At 40.5% G+C, this 23,123-nt stretch overlaps 1 protein-coding gene across 1 annotated transcript; it reads right to left on the bottom strand.

Annotated features, from left to right (window-relative positions):
* Positions 1-2,454: 2,454 nt before the first annotated feature.
* Positions 2,455-21,357, bottom strand: olfml2a (olfactomedin-like 2A). The gene is made up of 8 exons (XM_047592660.1): positions 21,052-21,357; positions 13,951-14,214; positions 12,865-12,972; positions 12,582-12,758; positions 12,240-12,486; positions 8,010-8,312; positions 7,709-7,894; positions 2,455-4,453 (listed from the first exon to the last, which is right to left on the bottom strand). The coding sequence occupies exons 1-8, from the start codon at positions 21,118-21,120 to the stop codon at positions 3,849-3,851; spliced, it is 1,959 nt and encodes a 652-aa protein (XP_047448616.1). The 5' UTR covers positions 21,121-21,357; the 3' UTR covers positions 2,455-3,848.
* Between the last annotated feature and the right edge of the window lie 1,766 nt (positions 21,358-23,123).

A 23,123-nucleotide genomic window follows, 5' to 3' on the forward strand; every position in this document is an offset into this window, starting at 1 on the left:
CTTAGGTTCCTCTTGGTGTGTTATGCAAGGCTCTCTATATGTGCCAGAGTACCTGTTATCATCTAATCTGAAAGAGTCTGTTGTGTTCACAACAAACTGCAGCACAGGCAAGAGTCCAACACTTCATCAACATTTCTTATGGATGTATCTGGAAGAATACTTGAACTGTAGAGATAATCCTTGTTCGGATTTGTTAATGCCCCACAGTGTTTTTCCCCAATCACATGCCAAAATCAGTGGGTGTTAAGGAGCATATTCGTCTGCGCCTCTGCTACAAAATGTTGATGTGAGGTCTTGACACAAATGCTCCTCCTCCATAATTTCCAAAAGCCTCCATTGTATGTCATACAATGGCCTTCTTTAGTGTATTCCTCAGTCACTAGCCCAAACTTCAGGAAAACCCCCTCCACAAAGAACATGGGACCTTACTGAATGTGTGCCAGTTCATATAGACAAGATCAGAGAAAAGCACTTCATAATTGGATTGTTATTTAATATTAGACCCTCGGGGGATTATTTTACTGGGGGGATTGACACAAGGGGATTGAGAGAAGGTTGACCAAGCATCAATTCCATGCAGTTCTGAAAGAAATGGCTTGCATGTTCCCTGATCTACTCCAACATCCTGTTCAGCCAACGCTTTGTCTTAGCTGACTGCTACAGGAAATAACCCAAAAGGCTCTTAATTAAAGTCACATTGAAGTTTAGCACAACACTAGAACCATCACAAGCCCCATTTCCATGAACACATACGGTACTTCATGGTGAGCACTAATGTGTCTGCAATATGGTTTGAAGAGAGCTGAAAGTTTAAACCTCACTGCATCTCAATCATTTCAGTGATGTCCATGTGAAAAACCGCACTGCTCCACATTTCCTTTTTGAAAGCTCACGCATTTCACACATCCTAAGTCAGAATAGAGTAACAATTTAAAAAGTCCAAAACATTGTTGAAGAGTCCTATGGCCCGTGCACTTCTCATCAAATATTATGCTAGTTTAAATGTTTTTAGATCCAGAATTTGAAAGTTTACAGAAGTAAAGGAAGCCCCGGAGTTGTTTTGTTGCATTCTTTCTCTTTATCACGTCACTGCCAGCGGTGTTAAGTTGTTTTGTCTATTTTGATTTTATTAGGCCGAGTCATCAGATTCATGATTCAAGTCTGACTCCAGTAATGTTGCACACTCCAGCATTATGGATTCTTGGCTGGATGTGTAGACTTATTATTTATGTTTATAATGAGATTAATACACTGAGGCCCAGATGAATTATTGCAGTGATGGGTGTGTGTATTTGGGAATGTGGTTGGATCATGCAATGGAAGGTCCCCATAGTGGGAGACCTCAGAATAGCAGAGGCCTGTGAGAGGGTCTGCGATGAGAGCCCCTTCCTACATTAACCCACTTACTTATTGAACATGAAATACATGGCTCAATAGTGCAGATTCTGGCTCTGCAGTGGCACGTAATGTGGGAACAAAAGCTTTACATCGTGGGTATTGCAAGGACATGATGTTACATGATGAATATGTGATGATGATGAACAGGATGCCCTGCTAATGTGCAAAGGATTAAGCCGAGTCTTGATTAGGCCTCCGGAGAGCTTTTGTGCTGACAATTAGGGCCTGGGACCAAAGTAGCATAGGTCATGTGAATTGTCAGCGCTCATCACCATAGCTAGCATACACACCGTTGGTCTATTACACCATGTGTAATGGAACAAGGACATTTTGTGACAGAGTTCCAGATTAGACATACCATTAGTGCTTCATTCATCAACATTTGCCGTACAGCTATTAATGAACTTCAGCATCTGAGTGAAATGCTCTTTTCTGAGATCTCCTTTAAATAGACTCAGGGAGTTGATTTTGTCACATGCGTGAAAGAACCACACCCACCCGTGATCTTTTGGTTTATTTCTATGTCTCCCCCAGGATTGCATGACTTTGAGCTGAAGTTGAAGATTTTCATCCCAGCCAAGAATCCAGGCCTTATTACAATGACCCAGGGCGGCTTTTTGTGTATTTTGGGACTGAGATCAAGCAAAGCATGGCAACCTTTACCCCAGAACTCAACATAGCTCATGAGTGCTGTGTTGCCCAGAAATCAGTCACTGTTCATCATTACTTTAATACAAGGTGGTAAAGGCAGGTCCTGCTATCCTATGACATTTACTGGGTTACTGTGGACTGATTTATGATGCTTACAACATACTCTTAAACTTTTTTTTAATAGAATTTTTATTTCATGGCAGAGACACACGCACAACTGTTTTCAAGGGCAGTGTTGCATTTCATGACATTATTATTTCTGCACAAAGACCTGAACAAATGACTTCTTTTGCACAAATGAACTAAAGATAAGCACTCCTGATAATTCAAGAATGGATTATGAGTCACAAGTGGTGTGAAACACCAAAACAACACTATAAAGTTTTGTAAGTTACCTCATGTGTCTTAAACCTTGAAACATTCATGATCTTTATTAAAGAGAGGACACAGATAATGATGCGCTGCACCTTCTGTATTGGCGTGATTGATCTTACTTGTTCATGTCCATTGTGGTAGAAGTACTAAAATACTTAACAATTACAATAAATGCAGTGGTTATGCAAATGTTATTAAAATGGCAAAAGCTGTATACAGATATTCATCAACAATGTTATGATATTGTCAAATTAATTCATGTATATATACAAAACTTTAAAAAGCTTAGAAACGTGTGTACATTGGTTTTTGGAGTTCATAATACAATCAACACACCTCTCAAAACAACATCAATGGTAAAGAGACACATAGCATTATTAGGCCGGAAGAATACTCAAAGCAGATTCATCAAAGTGCTTGGTGACAGGATGGAGTAGATGGGCATCAGTTAAGTTTCCAACTCGGAAGCAGAACTGCTCAAGTGTCAGAAATAATCTCACAGTTTGACCGACATGCAATGGAATACCAGATAACACTTGGATACAACTGGAATTACCTAAGATTAGGAGGTCAAATGATGGTTGCTTAAGCTAGCCACACTATATTAGCGGGAATGTAAGCTCCCATCACACCAACAATAAAAGGAAGAAAGAAAGAAAACACAGCAAAACACAGTTCATCAAAATCGTACATCCAAAATGCAAACTTCAACAAGTTCCATCAGAAACAAATAGTTGGTGTCAAAAATGCTCATTCTATATTTGGCCAGTTCATGGTTTCTGCATATGTGGACTCTGAATGCAGACAGACATTCATATTACCATTTAGGGTTATTAATTAACAAACTGGCTATTAATTAATATCAAATAGAGTCTGTAGCCTTTAAGTGGAGCAAGTTGCCTTCCCGTCAAAAGCACAATGTGACAACCTTGCTGGAGAATGACTTCTCACCAGGAGTTGTACATCATTTCTGTGCCTTTGTACACTTTCAGTGATGAATTATAAGACTGAATAACTTTGACTCTCCTCACATGGATTAACTTTAGGTCACGCTAAGCCTTCTTAACGTACAGCTGGAGAAAGCATGAATTTGTCTTAAACCAGTCTATGGACATTTTATAAATGACTAGGGAGAACTTTTGATGCTTCAGAATGCACTCAACCTGTGAGATAACTTCCACTGATTCCTCTCCATTCTATCAACGTATTGTACAGTCACATCATGTGTGTTTGGTACACAGTGAGGTCCGGTGTTTGAAGAGCATGCATTGGTATTGGAAGGCTGGTGTAGGTTCAACCTTTGTCCTGCTGCTGAGTCCAATATGGCTGCTTCTAGGCTGTCAAATACTGAGATTCCTCTTTCTATTTATGTGCCAAATTGGCAGGCCTACTTTGAGCTTATCTGTAGTACAAATTTACTGAGCTCACTGGTCCAAAAAGTTAACCCGATATGTGAGCTGATGGCCATTGTCCCAGGCATACAAAACCTTTTCCTTGGGGTTGTAGTCAATCTGAGTGGTGAAGGAGTACTCGTTGGTGAAGGGGAGGCGTGGAATGGCTTCAGTGTTAGTGTGGGTGTCATAAGCATAGTTCACCTCGCCGTCTTTCTGGTTGTACACATTGACTGCATACAAGACGCCACAGATGATGAAGCAGTTTCCATAAGAGTTACGCTTAAGACCTGTCCTGTAGGTGGTTTCCTTTTTCAAAGACAGGTCTCCAGGATCCAGTTTACTGATGACAATCATCTCCTGCTGGCTGTAGTCGTAGTCCATGGAAGGGTAGATCACCCACAAGCCACTTTCGTCCACTGCAAAGTCAATGTCTGAGTGGCCTCTCCACTTCCAGGGCGTGGTGTCCTCATAAACCACGTCATGCAGCAGTGTCCAGGCTGCCACGTATCGCATCCTCAGATCATACTTGATGATGTTCTTGGTGAATGCTCTGTTGTAGTAGAAAGCTCCATTGTAAACCACATGGCCTGTTCCTATCCAGTTGTAAGGCAATTTGTAAAGGTTGCCCCAACGCCCTAGAATAAAAAAGAAAGATTTTATTTATGTCAGCTGTGAAAGTATTTGTTATGCCAGTGACTGTGACATTGTCCGATTGTGTACCCTATTTAAGAATCCTTCTCATCAAGCTTGAGCTCCAGGCACACTGCCTCTTTATATCGGGACATGGAGCGAAAACATTAAACCAAATGTCCCTTAATAAACATTTTTAGTTGACACAAAATCACAATGTCTCTTCTACATTTCACTTCATAGTCAAGAAGTCCTGCTGATTTATCTGACTGACACTGTACTTGTAACTTTAATGGATGCAATAATCATCACCCAGTATGGTGTATTTTGATTTATTTTGACCAGGCCAGATTTGCAAAGTCATACATATATTTTTATTTAATTACCATGAAAAATGCAACTTTGAAATGAAAATGTTCAAATGTTCAAATGCTCTGGCCAGACGTGCATTTTGAATTGATGCTGCATTGAGACTTGTCTTAGAGTTGCCTCAGGAGAAATCTACACAAGATGTCAAGAGGGACCAACATGTGGTAAACATGACTTTTAATAAAAACATTTTAAAATAGTTAGAATGACTTGTGCGTTTGATCTGCTGCCAACAGGATAGTGAGTGGGTCATTATTGCAAAGTAAAGTAAACCCTTTCAGGATGTTTCACAGCAAGAGAGATACATCATGCTTTACTTATTATGAATTGGATATATGGAGTTGTCCGTGCTGAGCTGATATTATGGCCTTCATGCATCCAATGACACTGTTTTTACAATGTCAGACTGTATACACACTGGCTTCACATGACAATGCCACAGTTTGTTCAGGAGTGAACTCCTGAACAAACACACTCTGTATTATTGGTGTCATTTTCTAATCACATCCTATATGCTGTCCTAACTTTCTAAGCTCAGGAAGTTTGATTTAGATAATGATGATAACTGAAAGCCAGTAAAGGACAAAAACAATATGCAGTAGAACCCCCCCCCCCCCCGTATGCCCCTTCCCACAAACCGGCCCTATCCCTAAGGACAACCCACACTCTTAATCCCTCTCTGCGGTGCCTAGTTCAAAGGAAAGGCCAGAGCACATGTCAGAGAACAGCAGGCGTCACCGCCACTCACTAAGATACCTAGTCATCCGCACACAGCTGTGAGCTCACTTCACTGCAGGACGCCTCACATGTAACTGCATTAAGAAAGCCCATTGTCCAAACACATCTAGATCAACAAGCCAAGTCATACGAGGGCAGATCATCTTAACTCTCTTAAAGAGTGTAATCCAATTCCTGAGTTGATTTGGATTTGGAAGCAGCGGACTTTCCCACCCAACAGAGCCGTGAAACAACCAAGACTACATTGCACAGATCTCATCAATCTCTGATAACTCATTGGATAATCACGAATCAATCTCACAGATGTTATTTAAGAAGACAGAGCTCTGCATGAAAACAATGTGATAGGAGAGCTGGATCAATATGGTGGTAAGATTATGAAAATTTAAGTTGCCTATAGGCAATACAACAACATTAACCCACCTTGAACATTAATAAATGGCTGCCTTTATATATTTCAAATCTTGGATATTGGTTTTATCATGGCATACAAACGTTAGGCAGTGCTTTGCTGTATATTAATGTGTTCTGTGTTTGACTTTTACCAGTCTTGCAAGTACAAATAAATCTACACTGTTTTGGTGACCGAGCAAAACAGTTTTGTTTTGACTGACAAAGTCTCTGTAAGGATCATGCTCATAGGACACAGATACAGATTGAAACTGTATTCTGTAAATTAAGTTATATAACTTAGGTTCAGGAGCAAGTCCATGCCTCAAACATCCAATTACCAACACTTGCCTATAAAGGCATGTCGAACCTCTCTTTTGGGTCAGTTTTCAGACGCCTCACCACCAACCCTCTTTGTTATTTCTTCTCCTTTACAATCTCATCTAGGGGTTTTAAGCTGGGTTTCATAAAGCTTCTTCAGACAATTTGTATTGTCATTGGCACTATAAATAAAAATGAATTGAATTGAATCCCATCTCCTACCTTTCTCTCCCCTTAACCTGATCAAATAAACTTCTTTATGTATACTGTAGGTATGTAAGTACAGTTAAGGGAAAGAGGTGTTAACATTTGGGTTGTCTGTGAAGGTTCTCAGTCATCCAGGTCATGGTAATCCAAAAAAGCGTTGAATAAGGTCAGCTGGACTTTTCAGGTATATATTATTTTTAATTAAATCATATTAAAAATATATAAGGGGTTAAGAAAACTGAAGAAATGCCATAGTCTTGTCCTTTGCAGTAACATCAGTGACACTGTAACAATAACACTGCATGCCAAGGTCTGTGTCTGGAAATATTAGTTAGTAAGTGAACAGTCAGTTCTTGCTGTAATTGTGTTGGATGTGGGACAAATGAGTGTGTGCAAAGTGCAAAGACCTGAACAAGGGCCAGACAAAAGTGTTGGACTGTCTCTGAAAAGATAAGCCTCCTGGGACAAACCATGAACTGGTGACAGCATGTTGATGGATATGTTTAAATCCATGGCAACTTCAATTTCAGCTTTCAGGACAAAAAGGGTGTGCTGCTAATTTCTTTGTGCCAAATACTTTAGGGCACTTTCATCATGTTTTGGGACTTCAGTACATAATTCAAAGCTGACCTTTTAGCATACACAGGCTGATGAGATATATAGGAAGCTGAACTAAAAATCTGAGATTACTAGGTAATAGCTAATCCAGGTTTGTTGACTATTCATGCTTAAGGCACATCGCCTTGAGCAACATGTTTGACCCAAGTGCCCCTGTACAGGGAGCTGGGTCAGATGTGTGCGCTACAGGCAATCTAAACACATGATAGCATGCTGATTACAAATATGTCTGTCTCTTCACTGTGCGACAAAAATTCAGAGAGCTAGAAGTCAAAGAGTCGCGTAAATAATATTTGCAAAATCATAAAGATTATAAGTTACATTCCTGCTCAACATCAGCTGAACATACCAGGACTATAACATCTCTAAAATTGTTCAGGTTCACCTTTTTACCATTTCCTTATTGCACAGTTATTTTTGGTACAGATTTCTGTTTGTGCCACATGCTACCAAAATTATTTATAGAGCCTTTAGAGTTTTGAAGTCATTTTCGCACAGGAGGCAGAAAAATAGGCCACATAGGGCAAAGGTCAAAGAGGTTAAACACATGGATATAGCCTTGACATTTTGTATGAAACTGGGAAAATGTACTGCAAAAAGATTCAGCTAAAGCATACCTTGCTTGAAGTTATCCAAATTGCGGAACTCCACAAGGTTGTTGCCATAATAATAGTTGGTGACGTAGATCTTGGAATCCTTAGCCAGGGGATCCTTCATCCAAGCTCCTTCATTGCGGCCATAACTGTGCTGCTTCTCTGGCTGCTCAATGGATGCCAGAGTTCCTTCACAGTTGAGGATCTTTCCTGGAAGTAACAAGGACAATGTTCAACATGTACGCCTGGGAAAGAAGGACTCAGGCATTAACATGGGCTTAGTACAGGACATGAAACAAAATACTGCAAGGTATTCACCACATACCTGCTCTGTGGAGAGTGGGTCGACTGTTGTTGTTGGAGTTGTCCAGCAACAGAACAATTGTCGGAGCTACTCTTTCAGTTACTTTCGTATTTTGGGTGGTGGTAGTAGTAGGCAATGTAGTGGTGGGAGCTGCGGCGCTAGTGGTTGTGGTGGTGGTGGCTGCAGTTGTAGTTGTAGTAGTGGGAGATTCAGTGGTGTCACTGGGCTCAGTAGCCTCCACAGCTTCCAGGACCATTTCAGCACCTCCATCCTCAGACTGCTTTTCTGTGACGTGATGGACTGTGTACGTTTTGGCAGAGTGGTCTGAGAAGGTGTAGAGGGGATGTAAGAAATAGAAATCTATTACTCTAGAGAGATAGTTCTCATTACAAACACACCATATTTCCAAATAAGGGCCGAAAACCCTGAGCTGAGTGGTGAGATAGGGTAACACTGTCAACTTTTTATAGCTGCACACAAACAGCCCCTTGTCCTTGTTAGTGGTAGGTACTGGAATGACGCAGGAATGGGTAGGGACAATTTCTCTTGACTCTCCTTTGCTCCCTATGTATTCAGTGTGTAGCTCCTCGAAGGAGAGACATTTAATACCCTGCTGTGTTGCAGAATCTTTCATCAAAGATGGCACATTAGCAGTGCAACACCCACATGAAACCAACTTCTCTCCTCTATCCTTTTCTTTCTCCTCATTCCTTCCTAATCCTCAGCTGTGTAACAGCTTATTTCTTAATCAAGTTTATTCAGGCAGCACTTAGCTGTCAACAGATATGTGTGCCAAATGCTTTTCAGAATGTTTTTACAGCTCCCACCACGGTTTTCAGTTGATAGTGTTCAAGTCTGCATGTTTGAAATTAGAAGGCGTTCACATTGTACAGCAGCCAGCATTCATTTTTCTCTATAAAAATATAACCATAAATGTTCACTAACTTTTTTCTTTTTCTTTTTTAGTTTGTCCACAACAACTACTCTTAAAGTTTTGTTTCATTAATAAAATCAAGTGAATATGTCCTACCGTTTAGCAATAAACTGCAACTGTCTGCGGAATCACACACAGGCTGTGAAACACTATTCTGCGCTCCTCTTAATATGCAGACACAAGTGATGTACTTCATTACTGCTGAACTAAATCCAAGATATTAATTTAAGTGTCCTTTTGTACTTACTGTGACTGTATCTAATGATAAAACTTATTTTGGACAGCACATTGTGCACCTAATTTTTCTGAATGGTCTCTGTCTAAATCTTGTCTGAGAAGCTTTGGATACATTTTACTAGTTCCTTATTTTAATTTTTAAAAATAAGCACTTTTTTCTTTGTAGATCCAGTGTTCTGTATTGCACTTGAGATCCTACGGTAAAATAACTCTGTATGAGGTTGTATCAAAGGCCTGCTTCCTCTGGTCCTCATCTGTCTGGCAGCACAGATGTCAGACACATGTGGAAGACATTGCAGCACTGCTACACAAGCGAGCATCTTCTTAACCCTCATACTTTGAACACATGGACCTGATGTGGGCTTATAGAAAGAAAAATAGTAGAGAGGATTTTATACAGTTGACAGCTCTTGGTTTTTAGAAAGCCATTAATCATTTTAAGGAGTTTAAAATTGTTCCTGGAATTTGATGTGAAGTTCTCGACACAAACTAGAAATATGCAGTGGTTACAAACATTGTATTGCCCGGTGAGTGGAGGGTGCTTGAAAGAGGACATCAGCTAATTGTCACCAGTTGGGGTGTCCTCTCCGGTTTTGTAAAGCAGATGGGACACAGATTGTACTACTTTTAGCCTGCACGGATCAAAGACACGTTTGAATCATTTTGATTATATGCTGAAGATTTTCAAGCAATTTCAAAGGGCCTTGTTTGTCCCCTCTTTAATGCTTGATATTACTTCTGATAGTTTTGCGGGTCAAATGTTTGGTGTTCACAAAAGGAACATTGTGCTACTCTTGGCTGAGCTCAATCTTCTCTTATTGCTTGTATGTTAGGAAGTTCCAGTTCATTCCCTGATTGTAGAGTTATCAACTCTTTTGGGCTTTGGTTTTCTTTGTTAAAACGTTTTGCATACGCTTGTCTAATGTATATCTGGAGTCCCTCAGTCCCTCTACTTTTTTAACAGTCTTTAACAAACAAAAGCCCCAGTGGTCCACTTTGTCCTGGCTGTCAGAGGTTTTTGTGTTTAACTCCTAATCCTTCTTGTGAAGGCTGTTTCTTTTTTTTTTTTAATCTGGATCACGCACACCTTACCAAAGGTGGTCAAATAAATTGTTTGGGAGGGGTTTACGTAGTAGTGGATAAAAGAGTTACACCGACATAGTCATCTGAACACGATGGAGTACAATAAAATTAAAGGCAAATGCTAAACGCGAGTCAAGTTGCAGTTCCTATCTTTGTCTGTAATATAACAGATGAAGAGAAGAATTTGGAGGAATTTAATTTAAAAGGGTTTTGCAGATTGTTATGACGTAAAAGTAACATTGACATTTTATTTATCCTTTATTACACATTTACATAGAATTTAGAAGTATTTGCAATTCTTGTGTTACAGACAAAAATATATTTTGAGAAGGAACAGTGACCTTTGACCACCCAGTTCCAATCATTTCCCCCAGAGGTCCAATATAACATTTGTGCCAAATTTGAAGAATTTTCCTCAAGATAGGATTAAGATATATTGTTAACCAGGATGGGATGAATCTGCCAGTACAGGGACATGAACTGTAAAGGAGGCTAGATCAGTCAATTGTTACAAGTAGTTTAAGAAAACTTTGTAAGTTTTCTATGGAGTTGAAGTTGTGAATTAATAGGACAATTGGCGATGGAATTGAAGGTCTCCATGTTAAATACAGACATGAGTACACTCATACACATTTATTATTTGAGAGGTTGGAGGCCACTGTTTCTATTTCTCCAATTCACCTAATGTTGTGGTAAGTTTTTTTTCCACCACATTCTTCACAGTGGTACCTTGTACCTCACCTGGGAACACAGTAATTACATGGTACACTAGTTATCACTGCCTTATGCCAAAGGTATAGTTTCTATATTTCTGAAATGGTTCAAAGCGTCTGCCAGAAGGAAATTCTGCCATTTTTGACTTTCTGCTGACTTCTGTGTGAAGCTCAAGGTTTGGGTTTTGAGTGTGTAAACTGTGCATGTGCCATCCAAGTACAGTAAGTTATTTTCTTTGCACCGCTCATGTTAAGTGGTTGCACACAAAATGTTTTCCTTTGTTTCTTTTGTTCATTTAAGCACAGACTTTACTGTGATGTTTTTATACCTCTGATTATAGTATGTAAGTGCAATTTGTTCATATGCAATCTTGGTTTTTGCAGCTGATCCACGGTTTAGTGCTTCAAAGCATGCAGGTGCACCCTCCTCTCCTGAGTAAATGGTCCCGGCATCCTGCTCTTTGCTAGAGATTATGGAAATGCAGCCAAACAGTTTCAGTGATTTGACAAGGATGGCTAGGCTCTCAGATTCACGTACATGGCAGAACACATGGTCTGACAGCATTATGCTGCGTGTGCCCTGTGCAAACGTAGCATACCTATTCACTCAACTAGACTTAAAGAGGATTGGAAGGAGTCAGGAGATGTTTTTTCTGCATTGATGAGGGTCCCCACTCTTTATTGTGAAGAGTGAAGCTGAGGCATGTCATGGACATGGCGGTGTTGCATTGAAACGGAATTCCATCGGCTCCATGTAATTTGCCAATAAAAGATTTGGGTTTCCTGCTCGATGAATGCATCAGCAATCCAATTGTGTGCTCACTAAACCAGCTTTTCCAAAAACAACACCAGAATCAATTTTGTATTGTGTGCCACACAGCAACAGATTCCCTGTTTTATTGCCTTGCACTTAAGTGTAAAGTTTGCAATACAATCACAGCCTTATCTCACACTTGTGTAAAACAAAATTCTTTGAAAAACCTGAAAAAAACCTGAAAAACCATGTCCTCTACTGGAAACTATATCCACCTAATAAAGACTCGTGTTCTGTGCTCATGGCTGATCCTGATCCAGCAAAGTTCCATGTGGGGTCAGATTAGATTGAGGAAGAAACTACTTTTGATCACTTTTAACATCCCCAATGGATGAAACACAGATGAACGCACACAGATGGGAGTGCAAACTCAGCTAAAATGTGAGAATATTGTTTGCTTTAGGTCACGGAGGGTGGTCATCTATGAACACACCACTATGCTGGGAAAATATACAGGCTGAAACTCTCACCTCCTCTGTGCTCATCATCGTCGGTTTTGGAAGCCTTGTAGTATGTGATGCCCCTCACAACGCCAGGCTGGTGGCCAGCTACCTTGGGTCTGGCCGTAGCGTCAGGCTTGGCTGGTTTCCCAGGTTTAACGACCTCTTTCTTGGGCTTGACAACTTTTTCTTTCTGCGATTTAGGAGGGGGTTTGGCTGCAGGGGTCTTTTTGTTAGGTATTTTTCCAGCCTCCTTAGTTTTCTCATCATTTGTGTCCTGTAAATGCATTCAGATTATGTCAGAACACTTGTCAATGTCAGCTTGCAGATTGCATATGCTAGAAAATGTTTATGTGCTGATGTTCTCCTGACCTGTGCTTTGTTCTCAGATGAGTCTTTCTGTAGCAGCTGCAGGCTGAGGCTGGAGATCTCCTTCTTGATGCTCATCATAATGTTGGAGTAGTTCTCATATCTCTTAAACTGGTTGGTGAGGCTCACCATGCTGTCACGGACAAACTCATTGTCCCTTGTAAGATTTGTCTTGATCGTCTACAAGATGAAATAACACATTCAAATTAACCTCCTCCCAGTAGCTCATCTCCTACCAAATCTTTCTTTATATTCATTTGAGGAGGTGAGTATGGCTTTTTCCTACCTCCTCAAGGGTGTTCATCTGAGACACCACCTTGTTGATGTAGGAATGGACTTTCATTAGATCCATGCTGTAAAGTGTTCCCTCAAGGAGGTCCACCATAGATTGGAGCTAGTCATTCATGCCATAAAAGGAGAAAAACTAACATTATTCACCATCTCCTAAACAGAAACTGACAGTTTTATGTGCCTCTGTTGAGCTGTAGTAATACCTTAAGTACCCTGCCCAAACATTTACTCTGATTGCCGTTATTGACATCCACACTCAGCCCAACAGACAGTCAAATGCATTCAGTTAAAGGTTCATTCTGAGAGCATCTGAGCTATTTTGGACCTTTCGTTTTCAGTGTGATCACTGCCTTCAGCCATGATTTACTGGGTTAATCTACAGGTTAAAGTGAAGTCTGATCAAACATCTGGAACTACCTTTTATGCCATATTGCACATAGCATGCTCCATGCTTCTGAAACATGTACTTGAGCTTTTGGCATGTGTAGTAGGCATGTGTGTTGATGTGACATGTTAAAGGGAATTAAAGAATGATGAAGAATTTTACCTTAAAATGGAAAGACCTCTTTATTTGGCTGAATGCTTTTCTGGTAGTTTTGCAAATACCAGTGCTATTTAACCACTGATTATTTAACCACTGCTATTTGACCACTGTTTAGTCCATTTTATTTGTTCTAATCTAAATGACTTCACTAAAAATAAGACTTTTTTTATATATATAACTGATCACTTGCCATGTACGATTAAACATTTATTTTGCCAATAAATGCTGAAAAATAGTGAAAAAATTCCTAAAACTTAAGTAAATGTTTACAAATTGATTGTACTGATTCCAAAACCATAGGTATTTAGTCTACTGTTAAAAAGGCAGCTGAACCAGCTGTGTATTTTGAGTCATGTTTTGGGACGAGGAATTTGTCCCACTTGGCCCAAAACAAGTCCAACATTCGCTCTCTTTTAGCTCTGTTTTCAAATATGAAAGCAATGAAAGTGAACTAAAAAAGTTAAGACAAAATCTATTTTTTTTCTGAAATGAATGACTCCTACCAGGCAAATGAGTAAAAAGCATCCATCTCCTCACCTTGAGTAACTCAGGGGCCTGTTTCTTCAGCTTCTCCATCTTCCACTCATTCTCACATGGGTTAAGGGAGGATGGCGGGGCTGTGCAGGAGCACTTACAGTCTGACCCAGAGCTGACTGTCTCCACTGTGTAGAAGTCCTCCACACGTACACTGCCACTCCGCAGCCGCAGGCAGGCGTCCTTGCTAAGAGGGCGCATGATGCACTTACAGCGGCAGTCAGAGCCTTCTGAAGTCATCCGGACAGGCTCAGTTTCCCCAAAGATCTGGAAGACAGAACATGTGCCGTTTTCAAATCAAAAGAAAATGCTCTGTATAATATTGTGTTTTTGACCTCTTGCATGAATGATAAGGGAATATGTCTTCATTATGGTCCTACTGTGAACCAGGAGAGGTGGGAAAATGTGGAACACAAAACATGGACTTCAAAGACCTTAAATGCACCATGTTATTATCCAAAGCCATTAAATGTGATGGTTGTTTTAAGCTGTCTCTTCCTCCACCACTGAATCCTGAAGTCTTTGTAGTCATCTATTCCATTAGTCTAATCCCTACTGGACTTCTATAAATACTGAATCCATTTTTTATTGCAAGGAAACAAAAGTAAGGGAAGGAAAGCAATCTTGAAAAATAACCACATGCTTCCCTTCTTTTAAGTGTCAGTTGGTGTGACTCAGAGGAAAGCCTCAGAGACAAATATTACTCATTTAACTGAGCAGCTGGCTTTTGGCTGCAATGTATGATGACAGGGGCTTACTTAATAAACAAGAGGCGATGCATGGCAGCTTGAGCATACGTTCCCTGCTTTTCCCTTATGGCACAAGTGCAACCTGACACAAGACGGGGATAACTTTCACAACAAAATTCAGCTACAAAGATTTACGACATGTTTGATGAAATGTTCAAGTGGTTATGGTGAGTTGGCAGACTGAGCTTCAGTTCTTCCACTCTGTCAATTAAACTCCATCACGCCAGTAAAGTGTGTCCTTGTTAATGAGAAATTACCACACATACCTGTCCTGTTGTTAGTTGATCGTAACAAAAGAATGTTCGGATTGAATGCAATATTTATGGAGTAAGTAGTACAATGTCGAAGTCAATACACAGATGCAATTAGATGGAAAAATGTAAAGCTCTTAAATCTCAAAGGCAAAAGGAGAGGAAGAGAAAGACAGAGGGACACAGAGGAGAGAACTGAAGTTGTGTCTGATAGACTTGGAAATCAGTCAGAGCTGCCACGCAAACAGCAGGAACACCTTGCAAACAGACACAGTCTATCCTAAGTGTCTGATGTTGCTGAAGCAACTAAAGTGGTATCATTTGCGCAAATAATGCAAGATTAATATTAGATCTGAGTCTGCACAGTCTAATAACATCTTAATAGTTCAGACTTCTATCACCTTTGGCTATTGATAGGAACACCAAGTTAATAAACATAATTCGAGGTTGACCATGAAAGTTAGTCAACATCCCTCCTCCATCCCTCTTCCTTCTAATATCATGGCGGTACCTTTACCTGCATGTGTTTGTCTCTTGGTGTTAACCCTGACTGCTGGATCATGACCGTTGGATCATGTGTTGGTGGAAGGTTGGGCTGTCATCTCTCTGTGGTGAGATTTAGGGACGTCTATAAACCGCAGGACAGACGCACATGTGGTATCACTTCACGGAGATTCTTTATTAATGAGCTGTGATCCTGTCCTTGTGTGACTGAAGTTCAGACGTAGGATTCTACGAACCGGTTTGTCTTTGCAGTTTAGCGATTTTAGAGCAAACAGACATCTCATATGACCTCATCTGTATGAGACAGCACAAGGCCATCCCCATTTTGACTGTCTCGCCGGCAAATTTAAGAAAACCAAATATGAGATTAGTCTTTTCAGTAACACAGCGGTTAGTGCTGTGTCACTGCTTTGCATTGTGTTGTCTGTTCTCAAATTAAAGGGCTCAGTTTATCAGTTATGTGGAGTTCATTGTTTATTGTTTTATTTGGATCCCCATTAGCTGCAGCAGAACTGCAGCTCTTCTTCCTGGGGTCCGACATATAATACAGTACAAGACAAACAAGTACTAGTCATACAATAGTCATATTAATCACATGTCAAGTCTTGTCTTATCCTAGTCTGAAAATTTATAAAATAAGCCTTAACATGGGGGCTAAAGGTGAGGGTCCTCTACCTCTGCTGCTTCTGTTTTGAGCATCCCTTTTAAAATCTGCCTGCTATGACAGGTAACACTAAGCTGTTTGACTACCAACTTTAAACATGAGCTAAATGGCATTCAAGATTCACAATAGGGGGAATACTAAAGTAACTTACAGTACATGGCAGAGAACAAAGTACAGCAGGTGCTTAGTGGCCTTCTGCATGTTGGAGCTGATGTTACCGGTTTCCATAGTTATGATTTTAACACAGTTTTGGATGCCTTTTGTCAGTGCAGCTGCAGGCTTAGTGAAGGTAAGGGGGGGCACTGATGGTGGTGGTGGGAGCTCATTAGCGAAGGAATGCAGGCTGAGTGATGGGAAAGGCTTGGAGGTGGGGGGAGTGCTTTCCCCTCCATTACAGCAGATATACAGAGAGGGGGTCTGATACAAGGCAGGACTCCTGTGTGCGGAGCTAAGCCAATCCTGACCCATGTCAAGTGAAAAGGCAGCAGGTTGACAAATGCTACAGCCACATGAAAACAGGGTGGATTAGCAGATTAAACTTCTTTAGCAGGGGCTATGCCTACGGCCCTGCTGAGCCTTATTGTTCAGCCCCAGCCAAACACCAACCACTGGAAAGCAAAATCAGCTTAGGCTGCCACAAGTTGGAGAAGTCAGAGGAATTCCAGCCTGATTTACTTCGGTACTTCATGTGTGGACAAGAAGAACTGCGGCATGACAGTTCAAGGCAGGAGAAAGATTTGGCAGTAGCTTATCATGAAATATCTGAATCTTTCTGCCAGTCAGAGCAGCTGCTTCCTACTCCTGTCAAATCCTATACGCTGCTATGCCTAACTGACCATCCAGCATCTCATGCCAAGCTGGCCTATCAGCATGATAACAGGCAACACAATTAAGACTGCAAATAATTAAGAGTACTGAGAACTTAACGCATGCTTTGAGCTTTGAGACTTTGGCGTTGACCTGTCAAGTGCAGTCAAGTTTCAGGTCAAAAAGAACACGGCTCAAATGTGAACCCACGTCTGCACAATGGGAGGAAAAGAGCCTGCATGCTGCAGAGAGATATTAGATCAACTGCTGCAGTCTTTAACAGCTAACACACCCTGACAGTGATGAAGTGAAAGTTGTTAAAAACACATGACGTGCCACATAAAAGGCTCCATTCACAAGCACGGAATTAAAGTCAGTGTTTTGGTAGCACCGGCCTGGTGTATCTGCAGCTGCCTCCGTATAAACAAAGATATCCTCAACTTTTTTCCCGCTCTGCAGCTGGTAATATCTGCTTCTACTGTCACAACTCTGTAATGAAGCAGGCAGGTACAGCATGTCCGAGTGCATAGTTTAACTCTGACCTGCAGTTCATTTGCTTTGTTTTGAGCTGTTGACATTAAAGCCCCCATTTATTCTAATCAGTCTAAAGCCTGCAAGGATTGTGATTTTAAGGGAAGGACTACCCCTTTAAAATCCTCATCATCTCCTGTCGAGGGCACTCAAGACCAAAAGCGGGGCCCGCATTCCAGTCCAAAGAGTCTGCCTGATTCTTAATCTAATTAGAGGTGCTTATGATAAACAGGCTTACTGTGCCACTGTAAAGATAAGCTTGGTGGAATTTTATTAAAACTTTTTTGTCTGGAGATGAACCGCGGGGTCAGTGACTCGGACAAAACCACTGGCGTTAACGTGGGGATGTTAATTAGCCGAGGACAAAGTCTTATCAAGCACTCGCTGCTTTTGGGGGTACACATCGACATTCCTGCTGGGTCTGCTTATGTGTCTAGATACCCTCTGAACTTTGAGTTCTTGCATCATGTAATGGTTCAAATATAAGAGAAAGGCTGACACATGAGGGCCTGTATTTTTATACTGGATTACTTCATAAATGACTTCTGCAAAAGTTCATCCCTAGAAATGGTAATTTTAAACAGGAAAACATTTTACAGGATTTTTACACATTTTCAAACATGGTTGTTTTCCAAGTCTCCCAGTTTAATCATCAGTAGTGAGAGTGACAACCCTCTGTAAACACAGATACAAATCAAGCTGTCATTGTGGCTCCCTAATAAAACCCACACACTATAACTCTTCAGCACAAAGAGATATGTCCCTAATTATTAGTGTGTGTGTTTTGTTCCCTCAGCAATGAATGGAATGATCAATGTTTTGCCAATGCCTTTTCCCCAGATGGTGTCTTACGACACATGTGTTAAATCTGCAGATTTTATCACTGCTCCTTGACGCAGACAGTGTGTGCCATGATAAATGATGATACATTTATTGAAATGTATCATTTATAATTTAGGGCAAAGAAAAAAGGACCAAGGGAGATGACTTTGATGACTGAATTTAAGACTATACATTTAGGCAGTATCGAATTTGATTTGATTTGTATGTAAATATCCCAAACTGTTTTATCCAAAACCTACTGGATCCATATGACGGAAGCCCGGAGTTCTAAATATAAAAAGGATTGCTAAAATGCTGGAAACGAAAAAAGGAAATACTAAAAAAAATGAAAATAAATTAAGTACAGTTGGAAAGGAAAGTTTGCCAAAGAGCAATGGAAATAGATTCAGGAAGAAAAATTATGACATACAAGAGTCAAGTGACCTATTAGTCCAAGGTGACTAAAAATAGCTACAAACTAAAATCTGATTTGATTTGACTTGATTTGCTTCATTTAGGCGGTATGCACAAAAATGTTAAATGTACCCAGATCTGTACAAGACCTAGGTTCATGGAAACATGGTGCAGATTGAGATGACACAAGGTTTGAAACTATGTCAGAGCATAGTCATGCATAATTTGTAAAGGATCCTATAGTTTAGTGTATGGCTAGGTGGGGAACTCTGTACAAGCGTGTAAAGGCTTTGTTCTCACCTTGCACAGATGTGTAACGTAATTTGTGCTAAACCAATAAACTAAACTAAACTAGTTGATGTCAACCCTTCATAAAAACCCTAACCCTCTGCAATCCTGACCCAGGCTAAGAACAGTTTTTTCCTCAGTGTGAAATAATTTTTAGTCTTTCTAATTTCCAACAGCTTGCCACTTTGTTTTAACCACAAACACAGAGACTTGACTCTCTGCAGACCGACCATGTTGACTGTTCATCAAGCCCCATGTGACACCCCCAATTAAAGTCTTGTTGGCACAACATTACATGACAAAATGTCATTTCATGCACACTCAAAGGCTATAAAGCACCATGCAGCATCTGCAAGTCCATACATATTTAATTAGACCTCGCCTTTGCCACCCTCTGAGTGCCATGCCGTCCCTCTGAGGGAGACTGAGCATCCCAGTCGGCTGTCTGCTTCTCCCTACCCCCTAGCTGACCTTGCACTGATTGTCCTCGGGTTTGTTGACAACCAAAACATAAAGCAGGTGCACGCGCTGGTTCCCACGCCACAATCTGGTGCCCTCTGTGCCCTCCTCTGAGCAGGCTTTGTACTTCATTAAAGCCAGTGCCACCAGTCTGGCTACAGTAACAGTAACGGGGCGCCTGTGGCCACGAGACTGACGTTGTGACATTGTTGTAGACGTGACATAATAACTTCGATGTAGAGCCAAAAAAAACAGTGCGTGCTGTCTAACCATAGCGAAGTCTATCACCTTCTTGGACTGATCATTGGAACATACCGAACCTCAATAATCCTAAAGTAAATCTTAGGGAATCAGTAGGGGGATATTCATATCAGCTATGACTTCTTTAAAAATCCAAAGAGACGATACCAATATTACAATTGTGGTGAATAAAGTAAAACACTGCATCTCCAAAATTAAACAATGGTCTTGTTGTAGGTTTCTCACTCACTTGAAGCAATTAGTCGGTTATAAGAATCACGCCTTAGATGAAATGCATTTAAATATATTGTTTAAAGTCCAGTCAGTCCATATATTCAGTCAGTCAGCAGCCGTTCAGTCAAACTATAGCCACACTAGTTAGCATTTACTGACACTAGTTTGAGTGGTTTTATTTAATTTTATAATAACTCAGATGTTGGGCATCAAAATATATTTTTCCAAACGACTTTCACAGCTCGCTGTTTGTTTTTCACTTTTTTTTAAATTTTCTAAAAAATACACATTTTTTTGACATTATAATGCATTTATATTTCCAGTTTTACTCTTTCAAATATACTATGAATCCTCACAGTTTTATTATGATGGGTATTGATTATCTGCCTTTTATCACCTTTTTTGTGTTTTGGCACATTGGCCTACATATTCAGTTTATACAACATGACAACAATAAGTAGAAACATGACCAACACCTGATTGTGATAAAAAAAGTTAGTGGCGCATGGAGATTTTACTTATGGGATACTTTAACAGTACTACCACAGCTAATGTCATACTCTAGTGATAATATTGCACCCCAGACTGGGGAGCTTTACCTTTCACTGACCTACACTCCAAGTGATCTGGCCTCCCTGACTGTATCCAGACCAGGCAGCTCTTTACAGTCACACACCATACATGGCAAGACATGGACACAATATATCTCTGGTCTTCACGTAATCTGCACCATACATGTGTGTGCGTGTGTGACTGGATTAGACTGAGGGAGAGTGAAGGGTTACTGTAGTCCAGCAGCTGTACAAACAAGGGCAGCCAGATATTAGCGTAACCCCACTGAGTGCCATCTCTCCCACACTCTGTTGGTACCAGTCCGGCGCACACTGGAGGTGTAATTATGTACACCTACGTTTTATTGGTGTCACACACAAGCCTTCATTAGGAGGATTACCTCGAATAACAAGAAATGACACATAACCCGAACCATCTGGCATTCTTAGACAGCACATTTAAAGGTCAGGAGGGAGGAAATGTTGAGTATTGGTCCATGGCTTATTTGGAACTTCCATGGAACTTGCTGCAGGTTGTCATGCAAACATTTCTGGCTGCGATCAAAAGAGCACGCATGGTTGCGTCTTACCTTGCTGTGAGAGGACGCGTCCTTACACAAAACCAACAGACAGGCCAACAAGTTCGTGTATTTCCACATTTTCTCCTCAAAGTGTGTCTGGGCGTGAAGTTCTGAAATCCAAAGCGACAGTCACTGCAATCAGTCCATTAAGTGAAGTGGCGCACCTATTTAAACTCCATTTGCACCTCACGCAGAGGATGATCCTACAGTGTGTGTCCGCCTGTCTGCTGCCTCTTCATATACAGTATGGATGAACGTCAGTGTGAGCACTGTGCTGCTCGCCCTGTCTGCACCGCGCTCTCTGACTTTAGCCAGGCGCACATTGCGCATCATCCATCATCCGCTGTCCTCCGGATGGGAGGGGTTTGCATACAAACAACCATTCCCCAGCGTGGACAAGGAAACCAGGTTTGGCGTTAAAAACATCACATCACTTTAGTTAAATGCAATACACTGAAAGACGACTATAACACTGGGTTTTATTTATATGAGCATCATTTGTAATTCAGTTCAAATGATATCACTTTCTGGTGTGGCCGGTAATGAACAGAGACACAGTTTTAGAAGAGCACAGCACTGATAAGAAATTTGAAGGGCGTTTGGCGCCACCATCTGGCAAAAATATTATCCTGCATCTTGCTTACTACCGAAACTTCTGAGAGATATTTTCTGACAGCGGGACAAACATGGAAAATAAATTGCTGAAGCCCAACGTTTTTTTGTTTTGTTTTGTTTTTTGCTAAATAATAAAAATATATATATATATCTGTAGTGCGCCATGTAGGAACACTTCAAACATTTCCATTTCGTGGTCGATTGGTTTTTATGCTTAGTTTAAGCACAATCTGAACAGATTTTGTTCAAACATTAAATTGACTCTTGACCCCATTAAGGACCCCAGTACAAAAAAACACTGCCTGTGTAAAATCCTTTCGTATTTTGCTGATCAAACATTTACAGTTTGCAGTGTAATATTTATAATGCTCAGCCAGACTTCCCAGTGTTAAGAAAACAAATGTTTGGTGCAAATATGTTGTCTGATGAATCATGTGGAGCTGCACGTGAATGTCCTGTATGCACTGCTGTGTTCAGGTCGCCATCAGAAACTGTAGAAACAGACAAGTCTACTGGTTTCATGATTAAAAATCATGTTTGCAGTGGTTTCATTTCTGATGAGTTCCTCTTGGTGAATGATTCTTAGAAACCCGAGCTGTCATTTAGTTGGGGGAAACGTCAATGAAATTAGAACTAAACAGTTTACACACAGTAACCCTGGGGCTTCAGGGGCCCAAGGCTGCTAAACTACATTTCCTGGTTGGCCCTCAAACATGTGGGAAAGAGCTGTGAGACAGAACAGACAGTGGAGACATCTGCAGGACATTAAGAGAAAACACTTTAAATTGAATTTATATAAATCAAGGTTGTAGATAGATGGACTACGTGTTCCGAAATGAATGTGTTTATATGCAGACTAGTATCCTGCTTAAAATGATTTGTCAACTTTACTGCTTATGTGTTGCATCTGCACAGCCTCCCCCTTGAATTCAGTGTAATGTAAGATAGTGAGAAAATAGGCACAACTGTAGATATTTGATCAGAAAAATTAATAATGTAAGGATTGAAGGGATAGAAGAGAAGCAGGGTTGTCAAGTTCCATGGAAACTGCAAATCCTGGAGAAGATTAAAACTAGTTTTTTTGTATGACACAGAATAAATATTGAAAGTATTACCGTGATTGTGAACTTCCTAGGAAAAAAAAGAGTCCCCTTGAGTCAGTCCACCAGACATTTCAACCAACTCTTATCCTAATTGTATTTAATGTGTATTTCAACAAAAAAAAGTTTAACTGTACAAGCACCCTGTGGTAAAGTACCTCAGAGACACTTATGTAACTTAAAAGATGTGTTATGTGAGAGGAGGCACTCTCGAACACAAATGTGTTATATAGTGATCTCAGATAAAAACATATCTTCTGTGCTTTGGTCTCAGCATACATTAAGGTGACAAGAAAAGCTGTGAAATTGCATAAGCCAAACGGACTTGTGAGAGGAAGGGATGTCATAACATGTCACGTAACATTA

Source organism: Mugil cephalus, chromosome 8 (genome assembly GCF_022458985.1).
Source record: "Mugil cephalus isolate CIBA_MC_2020 chromosome 8, CIBA_Mcephalus_1.1, whole genome shotgun sequence".
Lineage (NCBI taxonomy): Eukaryota > Metazoa > Chordata > Actinopteri > Mugiliformes > Mugilidae > Mugil > Mugil cephalus.

Coding starts and splice junctions, on each gene's coding strand:
- olfml2a (XM_047592660.1), bottom strand. CDS start 21,120: ATGTGGAAATACACGAACTTGTTGGCCTGTCTGTTGGTTTTGTGTAAG. Junction 12,487..12,581: donor CATCTGAGAACAAAGCACAG/GTCAGGAGAACA, acceptor ATGCATTTACAG/GACACAAATGATGAGAAAAC. Junction 4,454..7,708: donor TTTGGATAACTTCAAGCAAG/GTATGCTTTAGC, acceptor TTTTTATTCTAG/GGCGTTGGGGCAACCTTTAC.